This window comes from Elephas maximus, chromosome 16, assembly GCF_024166365.1.
Source record: "Elephas maximus indicus isolate mEleMax1 chromosome 16, mEleMax1 primary haplotype, whole genome shotgun sequence".
Classification (NCBI taxonomy): Eukaryota; Metazoa; Chordata; class Mammalia; order Proboscidea; family Elephantidae; genus Elephas; species Elephas maximus.
The window spans coordinates 48451281-48464548 of record NC_064834.1 but is presented as its reverse complement, the minus strand read 5'-3'; the positions used below and the strand labels follow the sequence as shown (position 1 = coordinate 48464548).

Genomic DNA, 13268 nt, shown 5'->3' with positions numbered 1-13268 from the left:
GTTTACTCTAGGGGTTTGTAACCTATCTCATTGGGACCAGTAGAAAACAATTTGCTGCCCAGCCTTGGACTGCAGACCCCACCCTGCCCTGGAGCACACACGTAGGTCTAGAGCACTGGGCCCAGCACCCTAACAGGGAGTCTAGGAGGGTGAGGGGACAATGACCAGTCTCCCATTCCAGGCAGAAACTACGGTCTACATTATTGTGAAATGTAAGTTGGATGAGAGAGTGACGACAGAAGCAGAATTTTCTCCTGAGAATTCTCCCTCAGTACGGGTGGAAGCCACGCTGGAGAACGAGTACACCGTTTCAGTGAAGGCACCCAGTGAGTAGCCCCATTTGCCTCTGGATTAGGCATTGTATTAAGGAAGAGGCTCACTCTTGCTTTCTTTTTCCTTTCCTGTCTTTACTCAGCAGCTGAGAAAAGTGACACCAAGCTTTGGGTTTGGTCGACATGTTCTATTTACATGAAAAAGAAGTTGCAAAAACGGATATGTGTGATGGACAAGAACTTGACATATTATCACTTTTACCGTTATAAAGTTAATATATGAAAACACTTTTGAAATTAGAGAAGAGTAGGGAGGAAAAAAAAAAAAAGCCATCTGATACTTGACCACTCAGACATTTTTGCCTTGTTCTGAAAGTGTCTGTTACTTTGTATTCTATTTTTCCTTATATAATCTTATGTAATATTTATTCCTTCCTTCCCTCCTTACCTCCATGCTATTACATGGACTTGTAACTTTCCATTTCATAACATTTTTATTACAGAAGTAATGTGTGCTCAATGCAGAAAGCTTGAATAATACAGTAGCCATAAAGGGAAATAAATAGAAAATTACTCATATACCCCCCCCCCAAAGGAAATCACTGGTTTCTGTATGTTTCCGTATCTGTACACATAGCTTAATACTTTCTTGTTGCTCACTTTTGTTTCCTGGTAGTACACTGTGAGTATTTTCTCACGTTCATAAATATTCTTTTACAATGTGATGTTTAATGGTTGTAAGGTAATCAATCCATTGTATGGGTGGACCATAATTTACCTAACCAGCCCCTTGTGTTGGACCTGCATCTTATACCTGTACTTTTAAAGCCTCAGTTGAATAGAAGTATCATCTTTTAATTTTCCATTTCCTCCTTGCCATACATTTATATAATTTCTGATTTTCTTATTCCTTTTAATCATGATATAATAAGTATCTCTGTGCATCAAGTTTTTTTTTGTTTGTTTTTCCTTTTGTATTAAGGATTATTTCCTCAGTATGGAATCGCTGAAATAGTGATAATTTTTAAGGCTCTTAGAAAATAGAGCTTAATTGCTTCCTGAAACAGTAATGTTATCAAGTATATTTGCTCTGCCATCACCAATACTTAGGCATTATTATAAGTATATTTGCTAATTTGATAGTTTTTTTTTTAAAGTAGTTCATTGTTTTAATTTGCATTTCTTTGATTACCCGTGAGGTTGAATATTTTTCCATGTTCTGTACTTGTTGCATTTCCTCTTTTGTGAATCGAATCTTTGTGGTTGGTGTATTTTTAATTTTTTCTTTCCCTCTCAAAACCCCTTCCTGTGCCGTAGAATCCCGCCCTGGGGCTGAGCACTTAGTAATAACAGCAGCAGAACAAGTGAATCAATTTGATTCTCCCAAGGAGCCAGAAACACAAGTTCCGCCTCCCAGGATCTCTCCTACCTTCTGGCCACCACTGAACTTTCCTTCCTATTTACTGAGGCACTGGGTCTACAATAACAGATAAAACTCCTTCGAAAATTAAATTGTAGACACAGAGAGCTCAGAGTACTCCCGTGTACTGGTCTGCTTACCTTCCTCTTCCACCCTTACTTTGCTCCTCTGTCCCCCAGCTCTGTTCCAAGATCTTCCTTTCAGCCCCCAAGTAATTTCTTCACCATTAAAATGGAGCATGTATATCTACAAACACTTTTCCTTGAACCTCTGTTCTTCCTGGATACTTCTTTTTTTTTTTTTTTTTCCTTTAAGTCATGTTTCTCAAGCTTTAATTATTTCTTTATACCTTTATTATTTTCTTATTCGGTTACCCCATGTATCATAATTTGTTTAATATTTTTTACTTAAGTTGACCAACTTTAAATTTTTTTAGTTTTGTCCTAAGCAATAATATATATGAAACCATGGGTTTGATAGACTATTTACATTTATTTTAATAAACTTAAGAATAAATAATAACTATTAAAAGAAACATGTTCTTCTGTGTACCACCCAAGCTCCCCTGCTAGCCAAGCCCAGTTCATGCACCACACCTAGGGAAACGCAATGGAGAATGCCGTTAAGGGGAGGGGACGACCTGATCAGAACTGTGTTTTGAAGCCCCTTCATACCACCATCTCTGCCTCAGTCACCCTGGAGGTATCCCTTTCCCTTACTACTCCACACATCCAATCAGTTACCAAGTCCAATTGACCTTGTCTCACAACCAACTCATTATACCCCTCTTCTGTCTACTGCTTTTCTGGTTTAGGTTCTCATCATTTGTCTTATATACCATTTCAGTAATGTCCTGATCCATGGCTCACTGGGGACCTCATTTTTATGCTATCTTTTGTTCTGTTCAGACCTTTCGTCTGGGAATGTTTCTCTGAAGGTATATTCTGGGGACTTAGTGGTGTGTGAAACCACCATCAGCTATTATACTGACATGGAAGAAATTGGAACTTTATTGTCCAATGCTGCGAACCCTGTGGAGTTCATGTGTCAGGTAAGGATGTTGAAAGGAAACCTGAGATTTCTGGGCATGTAGTAGAAATGCTCATGGTCCATCAGCCTCCAATATGATGGATGGGAGATACATGGATTTCATATCTGACTATCTTCCCTTTTTTATTCAGGCCTTTAAAATTGTGCCCTACAACACAGAGACCCTTGATAAACTGCTAACCGAGTCCCTGAAGAACAACATCCCTGCAAGTGGACTGCACCTCTTTGGAATCAACCAGTTGGAAGAAGAAAATATGATGACAAGTAAGCCAACAGTCAAAACTCAGAAAACCGAGAAAGGGTTGATTTGAGCTTGCTGGTTTCAGCATCTAGTCATCCCATGCACATACTCTCTGCTGGCCCCTGCTCTACTGTTCATCTTTTCAGGACTCGTTGTCCACTGGGCAGCCAGAGATTCTTCAAAAATGCAGGTCTCAGTACTTCACCTCTTTGCTTAAAATCCTGTGTGGTTCCCACTTGCCTTCTAGACAAAGTCCAAACTCCTTAACCAGTCTACATTCCCTTCTCAAGGCGCCCCTGCTGCGCTTCTGCCCTCATCTCTCCATTCCCCTTCTTGGCTTCTGTGTTCTCTTCTGTGGAAGGTAAGACCATCTTTCACCTAACAAAAATGCTGCCGGTCTCTTGCCTCCTTGACTCTTGGGAATGCAGTATCTTCTTTCCCTCCCTGGTTGCCTTTCATCTGGCTAACTTCTCTTTACCTCCCTGCAGCAGCTTAGGGAGTGCTTTCTCAGGAAGGCTTTCTCAGAACCTTTGGTAGGTTTTATCCACCTGCTGTGGGCCCCCTCAGCATCTTGGGTGTCCTCTGTCTAGCACTTGTCAGCTTTGTCTGTCTGCTTTGCTAGGCTATAAGCTCAATTAAGGGTTGAGACTATGCCTGGGTGTCTGGCTCATTATAGGCTCTGTACAGGTACTTGTTTAATGAGGAAGAAGGCTCCTCTTGTGAACATGTGATATGCTGGGAACTGGGAGAGGCCTAGTGCTGTGAGCAAGATGCCTGTTATGGGGCTTTCGTGGACATGCTGTTCCTTCACACTGTAGTTGTACTGCACAGATGGTTCCCAAGTCTCTGGTGACCTTCTGCCTGCGTTCCATCCTTTCGTAACCTAAGAGAACCATATGAATGAAGCTTCATTACCTTCTAGTCCTTCTCCTGGGGGCCTTTTCTTTCTTGTTGCCGCTCCCCATTTTCCTACTGTGGAATGCCCTGCATCATTTCCAGCAGGTGTTAATATTCTCTGTTTTTAAATCTGGAGCTCTGGGGAGAGCATGTCATAAGCCTGACATCATGGGTCTCTAGGGATACTTTCAGACCCTTTATCCTGAGGATCATACCCTGGTGAATAGGAAGCTGGTATTGTCATATTAAAAAAAAAAAATTGTTAGTGTTAGAAGTAAACTTCATGGGGGGAAGATTTGTCCCCCAACTCCACAACACAGATATGTCTGTTTTCTTGGTTGAGTTTAACTTGTCATAGCTAGATATTAGTAGTAAGGGATCCAGTGATTCTCAGGAGTTCTTTGTTTTCCATAAACATTCAAAACCTCTCCCAAGTAAGGACTTTGGTGAATACTATCTTATTAATCCTCCCAGATCTCTCTGAGTTAGTCTGTACATATTTTTTTAGTTCAAAGCTACAGGCTACAGAAAGATTAAGTAACATACCCAGTATCACTTAGCATATCTTTATGAAGTTGGGGATAAGAGCCAAGAGATGGACTTCTTTCCCTTAATAAGCACAAAACAAGAATTTTAAAGTGCTCTGGCATTTGCAGAGAAGGTCAAAACATGATTCTTGACAGACTTTGTGGCTATTATTTTAGAGTTTAGAACACATCTTTAATTAATATTATTTCTTGGGATTCCCTGATCCTTTTGGAGAAAGAAGATATGATATTAATTATTAGATTTTCTAATTAATTAAAATATCATTTCCTCTGTCATCCGAAGATATGATCTTCAGTGGTGCCACTAAGAAAACTATCAAATGGCTGGTCAACCAGCCAACATGCAATGATTGTCTACTAGGTGTCATGGTAGGCTTGACAGCTTTGTCTCCAGGAACAAGGATAAACAAGAGATTATCTGTCCATTTAATTTTCTTTGGCAATTTTTCAGATCAGAGGGATGAGGAGCTGCCCACCTTGTTGCATTTTGCTGCAAAGTATGGACTGAAGAACCTCACTGCCTTGTTGCTCACCTGTCCAGGAGCCCTCCAGGCATATAGTGTGGCCAACAAGCACGGCCACTACCCCAACACAATTGCTGAGAAGCACGGTTTCAGGGACCTGCGGCAATTCATCGATGAGTATGTGGTAAGGTCGAGGTGGGAGTGGCCCCAGAATTGTAAATATACTATGTGATCTTAGGGCTGCATTTTCACCAAAGATATGGCCAGATTCCATCTCCAGGATGTCTTCATGTGCCTCTTCCGGCTATCACCAGTATGTGTAGGGTTAAGAGATGAGCTCTATAGTCAGATGGACCTGGGTTCAAACTTCTGCACCAATACTTGTTAGTCACATGACTTTGGGAAAGTCATTTATCCTCTCTTTTAGTTTCCTAATATGCAAAGGGAAGATAATAATAGCTCTACCCATAGGGTTCTCTTGATGATAAAAAGTAATAATGTATGTGAAGCACTGAGGTCCACCCACAAAGAATTTACAGAGACATTTATAGAGCAAATCAGCTAAAGGTAGAAGGTGATCCCCTTCCTATCCACCTTCAAGGCACTTTGGCCAGGTACTCCCAGTTACCTCAACCACCTTTAGGCCCAGGTGAGCTATGTTAGGATTGGTTTCTTCCTTAGCAGAGGCTACAATAAAGCTCAGCATCTGAGGAATCAAGGAGGCTAGTTATGAGGTTTTGCTTCCTGCTAGCAGCCTCCTCTTCATGACCCTCTGCTGGGTCTGACCTTAGACAGATATCCTCAGTGTGCCTGCTCATCTGATTTTGGACCCCAGCTCCTTCTTGGTCACTGACTTCTGGGTCTTCTCTGAGCTGGATCTCACGCCATGGTTAGATCTTATTCCATTCCCCAGTACTGCCTCCATTGTCTTGGAGGCAGCTGCTCTTCCCGGCTCCACCCCTTTCTGGTTTTCTCTGCCTTTATAGGCACACAGAGGGCAGGTAAGAATAGCTCAGCCTCTAATATAGGGTTATGGCCCTCAAAAGGAACAGTGAGTACCATCCAAGCCTGCTCTCTCTGCCTCCAGGTAGCAGTGAGCCTGACACCTCCCCCAGAAAACTTGTTCTGTGCTCCGTATTTGAAAATCTATAAGGTAGTGGCTCATTGAGGCACCTTCCTTTGGGTACCTTCCCAAAATTTGGGGGTTTGTAAGTATTTTGAACAGCGTGAGTCTCCACTTGGGGCATCACTGACATACATGAGGCTAAACGGCACTTACAGCCCAGGAGTATTTACTTGGCTTTACTTTGGAGTCACACGTGTATGAATGCAGCATTTCATTTCCATGCCAATAGTTTTTATTAAGAATATATTGCACTCATATTAATAACTACTATTTGTTGAGTCTATTTGCTTGGCAAATGCATTATTTATTTCTCACCACAATCCTTTGAAGTTAACATTACTTCAAAGGATTGTGTTACACCATTTTTCAAATGTGGAAAAGGGCTTAGAAAGGTAAAGTAATTGTTCCTAGCGTTGCTCACTAGTAAGGGTAGAGATGGGATTTGAACCTAGTCGGATGCTGAAGCTGGGCTTATTCATCCTGCTGTGCGTAACAGCAAAGTTTAAAGATGTTCATTCAGCTTGCATTGCAGTTAATCTGGTTCACATTACTCGTATCATCTTTGCTCTTTGATGATAGTCACCTTCAACCAATGCATCTTTAGCCTTGCTGCCAAGAGATTGTCCCTACATGTTGCATACCTCTTAGAGCTGTCCCGTTTCCTCTTTCCACCACATCAAAACCTAATGCTAGGCCCTGAGTCTCCAACACTTCATAGCTGTCACCTGGTCCACTCCTTGTATTCCCCAGGAAACTGACATGGAGTTTCATTAGTGGATTAGCAATTCAAGGGTAGTGGTGATGAAAATGAGGATTTTTGTGGGTTCACGCTGAAATAAGGATTGTGAAACACCGGAGTTTCTTACCAGGAAAAGTTGTGCAGACGTTTCAGAGAAGCCAGCCCTTTAGCTTCACAACAACCAAGAGGCAGAAGGACAGAGGGACAGCCTTTCTGACTTCTGGGCACATCATCTAAAACTGGCTCGCGAAGCCCTGTTGGGTCATAGGACATAAAATCAAGGGAGGAATGGGTAGAAACGTGCTGATAGAAATGGGAGTCTAGTGTATCGAGTTGCTGGGGGTCTTCTGTATACCCATAAATGCAAGAACATCTAACTCAGCCCTGTTTAGCCCATTTGAATTCTGATGTGACTCGTCAGTAAGTGTCACATTCTCTTGTGCCATTTGTTCCTTGTTGAGGAACCACTAAGGTATAGTAAAAAATTCAAAAGCCAGGACTGTGAGCCCTTGAGTAAGGCACTTGGATTTTTCTAGCTTTCGTTTTCTCATCTGTAAACTAAAGAATATTATACTGTCCTTAAGCAGTGGTGGAAAGGTTGACATGAGATAACAGAGAGGCAAATACCAAGCATGATACCAGGTACATAGTATGTGCTCAAGAGAAAGTTTTTAATTTGCAACCTCGAGTCATTGGACTTTTAATGAATGTCATTTGAGTGCATATGGGAACATATAGAGATTAAAACCAAAAACATAAAACAACTATCACTACTATCCATTTCCAAATTTTCCTATCGCCCTTAACAAAAACTCAATGATGGTTGCACAGCATAACGAATGTAATTAATGTCACTGAACTGTACATGAAAAAAATGTTGAAATGGCGAAGGTTTTGTTATATTTTTACCACAATAAAAAAAACAAAACTAAACAAAAAAAGACATGGAGGCTGGCCTCAAGGAGCTTCCAGTCTGGTGGGAAATACTGACATGTACAAACAATTGCAAGCTTGCTAGTGGGGGCCTAACTACCCAGAAAGCCAGGCTGTCTTAGTGCCTGTGGGTCCTGTCTTTTCTTTCAGGAAACTGTGGACATGCTGAAGAGTCACATTAAGGAGGAACTGATGCAAGGGGAGGAGGCCGATGCCGTGTATGAGTCCATGGCCCACCTCTCCACAGACCTGCTTATGAAATGCTCCCTGAACCCTGGCTGTGATGAGGAGCTATATGAGTCCATGGCCGCCTTCGCTCCAGCTGCCTCTGAAGACCTCTGTAAGTAGCACAGCTCAGTTCTGTCTCCATCTCTGTTCTGACAAGTGGCTTTCTTCATTCCGTGTTTTTGGGGGAAGTCCCCCCTTACCCTCACCCCACCCAGAGGGATGAAGATCCTGTTTTACACAAACTTAGATCTACAGTCATGTGCTGTGACAAGCAGACTCCTTTTCCAAACTTCCTCCGTTGTGTCAGTGCCTAGTGTGAGAACTTAAGCAAGGGCCTGGAAACCGGAATTGATGAAGGCATTGCTTGTGATCTGAGAATCTAAATCCGTGGCTCTCAACCCTGCCAGTCCCAATGTCCTCCTTTTACGACAAACATCTTGTAACACCTCCTTTACGACCCTGACGTGAGATTCATACATACTATAGCCTACCTACATATAAAATTTTAAACAATCAAATATGTTGCCATAATTGAAATATGGAGCCCTGATGGTGCAGTGGTTAAGTGTTCAGCTAGCTGCTAACCAAAAAGTCAGCAGTTTGAACCCACCAGCCACTCCTTGGAAACCCTATGGGGCAGCTCTACTCTGTCCTATAGGCTCTCTATGAGTCAGAATTGACTTGACGGCAATGGGTTTTTTTTTGTTAAATGAAATATAAAAAAGAAATAAAAGGAGAGGAAATCCTCAGGCATGCCAGCACATGAAGACGTAATAAAAATATATGCAGACGCTTATCAGAATCACTGTCAATGTCATGGCCTCAAATGTGACTGACACGCATGTATTGTATCAGTGACTCAAATACCACAGCAGTGTCCATGTCAGTGCCTGGATTTTCCTCAACAGTGAACCACTCTTCACAATGTCATCTCCATTTTCATAGTTATTGAATTCCTGGAAAATTGAGTGTGTATCAAAGCAATGCAAAAATATAAGTTGTATTTATATATGAAGCAGTTTAAATTTCAGGCTCAGAAAATTATAAGCAAAGTTTTTTGTTTTTGGTGACCTGAATTTATTCGATTAATGTAAGTAAATTGATCTCTAAAATATCCTATCTCCAGGGCATGATTTTTCTTATAAATTGCTTAACAAGTTTTGGTTAACTTTATTTTTTCCAACTGCAAAAGTAACATTCTTATAAAAACTCGAAGCCATGTAGAAATGTATAACTGAGTTGATAAAACTCCATATGACTCCACCCAACCAACTTGGTAACAGTGGTTAAGTGCTATGGCTGCTACGCAAATTTCTATGAGGCAGTTCTACTCTGTCCTATAGGGTTGCTATGAGTCGGAATCAACTTGACGACAACGGGTTTTTTTTAACCAACCAATATAGCATTAGTGACAGTTTGGCAGGTATGTTTGTCCATATCTTCCCTTGAATCTTCTGATATTAAATATAAACTATTTACACACACGTATACACATAAAAAAACCAGTGCCGTGCCATCACATAAAAAAATAGCTGTGTATAAATATACGTGTATATGTATGTATCATAAGCAGGATTTTTTAGAACTATATTTTTTTTTTTATATGTATGTCTAGCAGGATATTTCAAAGTCATGGGGGGGCATAAAACACTTGATTGTGCACGACTGTCCCACACGTTGTAGGATGTCTTGCATTCTTTCCCCTTCTCCCACTAAATGCCAGTAATGTCCCTGCATCATTGTGACAACCCATACATCCTCATAGATTTTCAAAACACCCCCTAGAGGGCAGCGCTGACCCCCTTTGAGAACCACTGGTCTCAACAGTGTTGGATTTCCATAAACATACTGGGGTTGAAGCAGGAGGAACAAACAATGGACCCTCTAAGAGCCTTATTAATACTTTGCCATTAAAAAAAAAAAAAAAATTGCCATTATTTGGTATTAAATGCTAGAGACTCTGAAACACTGCCCAAGACTCAGCCCTCCTTCCCACTGGGTCTGATTAATGGATTCAAGAAAGACAAGGTAAATACCCATCATCATATCAGCTTTATTGATGGAGGCCTTTCCAGAATAGACTAGATTGAGCGTTTTTACCTTTCAGCCTAAAAAGAAGACATGGTCCCTGGGCCCACAGGGAGGCAGGCCTGACTTACCCTCCAGCTGTGGACAGAAAAACAAGCGTTGAGAGGATGCCTGGAGCAGAAGGTGCAGGCAGGGCGCATGGCCAGAGATGGTGCCTGACATCAGCACGACATTTGACATGGTGACCCCAGAGCCTGAAAGATGTGGTCCCGTGGTTGTTAGGCACTTGCCAATAACATTGGAGAGAAAGGGAGAGAGAGGGTGGAAGTTTCCTTCCAGCACCTAACTGGAGGGACTGGAAGTACTGGTGGGCGCTCCTTCCTGTATGAGCCATGACCCAGCAGGGATGTGTGGAGAGAAGGCATCATCCCCACCATCTACTTCCTTTATCTCACTGAATCCTTAAAGCAGTCTTGTTGTTAAACCAAAAACCCCCCCCAAACCAAACCCATTGCCGTCGAGTCAATTCTGACTCATAGTGACCCTGTAGGACGGAATAGAATTGCTCTATAGGGTTTCCAAGGAATGACTGGTAAATTCGAGCTGCCAAATTTTTTTGGTTAGCAGCCGTAGCTCTTAACCACTGCACTACCAGGGGTGCCGTCAGGTAGATTTTGGACACAAAGCCACCCCATGTGACACAGTAGAACTGTCCCGTAGGGTTTCCTAGGCTCTAATCTTTTTCTGGATAGTCTTTACAGGGGCAGATCACCAGGGCTTTCTCCCGCAGAGTTTCTGAGTGAGTTAGAACCTCCGACCTTTCAGTTAGCAGCCGAGCAGTTAACCGTGGTGCCACCAGAGCTCCATAAAGCAATCCTACAAGGTTTGTTTTATTACCTGCACTTTACAAATAAGGAAACTAAGGCATAGAGAAGTTAGACAGCTTCCTCAACATCTCACAGCTAATAAGTGATAGAACTCACATTCGAACCCAGGTCTCTCTGTCTAGGACCATATTCTTTATACCGTGGCATAAATTTTCATCTAACACTGAAAATTTGAGTCCTGGTTTCTTTTAGAAAACTCATTTAGCAGCTACAGCCATGCTTCCCCTTTCTGTAGCTCCAAACATCAGATAACAAAACAGTCTCTGGCGCCCCCTACCCTTGGACATCCATCTCTCCTAACAAGCATTTCTGGAGCATCTACCATATTTCAGCTACCTTTCTCTTCTCAGTGTTGGGGATACAAGACATAGCCCTTTGCTTTGTGGAACAGGGACCCATTCACAAAACAACACTTTGAGAACGCTTGGTACCCACTTGGGAATTCAGAGACTTGCCTCAACATTTATTTCTATCCTGTATCCTTGTTGTGGGCAGTTGAACAATGGAAGGATCCCCACTTTACTGGCAGTTTATTGTTGACAGAGAACCTATCCTTTTGGATGCCAACACATGACATCCCCCTATCGTATCAGTAGAAAGCTGCGAGGGATGCTAAAAGCATCCATCCCATAGGCTTCTCAGCTGCCATGCACATCAGAGGGAACGGTGAGGTTCACCGGCACTTGCCAAGACAGGGGGGGTGCTATGGAACTGTCTGTTTGTGGCTAGTTGGCAACTTGTAAAGTCAAACAGGGCCATAGAGTTTTGGTTACCATGGAGCTAGAAAGGGGCCATCGAGAGGCAGCCTATGGACTTCAGCTGCTTTTTGGATGGGGAAAAGAAACCCACTGTATTTTTCATTTTCCAGGTCATATAAAAATATAACTTTTCTGACTCTAGACATGGACTGGTTGTATTTTTGTCTCTGTGGTTATTGGGCTTAATCTTGAGATTGACCCCTCACTTACTGTCCCAGAAGAAGGAGCCACTTGGATGTGGGAATCATTCGTTTTACAACCAGTGACTCTGTAGGTGAAAAGTTAGTGTAATCCATAAAGAAGTGGGGACCATTCTGACAGGGGTTACAATAGAGGGTTCCAGATAGAGTGGGAGGAAAATGTAGAACAAAATTCAGATTCACAAAAAAAGACCACACTTACTGGTCTGACAGAGACTAGAGGAACTTCTGAGACTATGGCCCCTGGACACCCTGCTAACTCAACTGAAGCCGCTCCCAAAATCCACCTTTCAGCCAAAGATTAGACAGGCCTATAAAGCAAACAATAACGCACGTGAGGAACGTGCTGCTTAGTTCAGTCAAGTATATGAGACCAAATGGGCAACACTTGTCCAAAAGCAAAGACGAGAAGGCAGGAAGGGACAGGAAAACTGGATGAATGAATACTGGGAACCCAGGTAGAAAAGGAAACTGGGAGAGTGCTGACACATTACGAAGATTGCAACCAATGTCACGAAACAATTTATGTATAAATTTTTGAATGAGAAATTAATTTGTGCTGTAAACTTTCACGTAAAACACAATAAAATTAAAAAAAGAAGAGAGAAAAAAGTGGGACAGAGAACAAACTGTTAAGTCTAAGATGCTTACTTGTAGCTCCCTGAGTGGTGCAAACAGTTCATGTGCTTGGCTGCTAACTGAAAGGTTGGAGGTTCTAATCTACCCACAAGAACCTTAGAAAAAAGGCCTTGCCATCTACTTCCAAAAATTCGGCCACTGAAATCCCTGTGGAGCACAGTTTGACTCTGACACGCCTGGGGTTGCCATAAGTCAGAGTCAACCTGATGGCAACTGGGCGTTGTTTTTTTTTAACCCAGCAAGGTAATAAATTGGAACATCTTATATCCCCTTTAAGTCTACAAACTGCTTTTATCTCTTGTATCTCCTGTGACCAGCCTTATCCTTGGTGGGTAGAATACTAAGGCTCTGAGATCTAGCAACTTACTGAAGTTACTTAACTTAGTTAAGTTCTCAAGGGAGACCTAGTGGGTCTTCAGGTTTCCAGTGCAGGAATCTGTCTGCCACCCCAAGGGGCACAGGGCTCCCCTGGCCTGCCCTGCTTTTAGGATCTGCATTTGCCAGCTGTAGGATAGACACAGATACAGGAGCTATTTGTAAATGTTAAATAGCTATGTTTATCAGTGCTCCACCTTCATTACCATTCAAACCTAGGTGTTGAAAATAAACATATTAAGGCAGTTAGGCTGTGTTCCTTCACTCACTTAGTCACTCACTCACAGGACAAACATCGAATGCCAGGCACTGGGCCAGTTTCCCAACCTCATCACTCTCCCCTTAGAGGTCACCTAACCATATCGGGACAAACCTGCCTCTTTTAGACTTGAGCTTGGGAAGGAGGAGTGGCAAAAGGTCCCCCTCTCCCAAGGAAATCCAAAACAATCCCTAAGTAGGAAGT

General features: G+C 42.3%; 1 protein-coding gene across 3 annotated transcripts in view; it reads left to right on the top strand.

Annotated features, from left to right (window-relative positions):
• Positions 1-13268, top strand: part of PIK3AP1 (phosphoinositide-3-kinase adaptor protein 1) — a 130256-nt gene that overhangs the window by 69302 nt on the left and 47686 nt on the right. For all 3 annotated transcript variants that reach the window (XM_049854849.1, XM_049854851.1, XM_049854850.1), the window contains 5 exons: positions 182-326; positions 2601-2743; positions 2874-3006; positions 4880-5076; positions 7841-8030. In XM_049854849.1, the coding sequence (XP_049710806.1) occupies positions 182-326; positions 2601-2743; positions 2874-3006; positions 4880-5076; positions 7841-8030 (808 nt within the window). The remainder of the gene's footprint in view (positions 1-181; positions 327-2600; positions 2744-2873; positions 3007-4879; positions 5077-7840; positions 8031-13268) is intronic.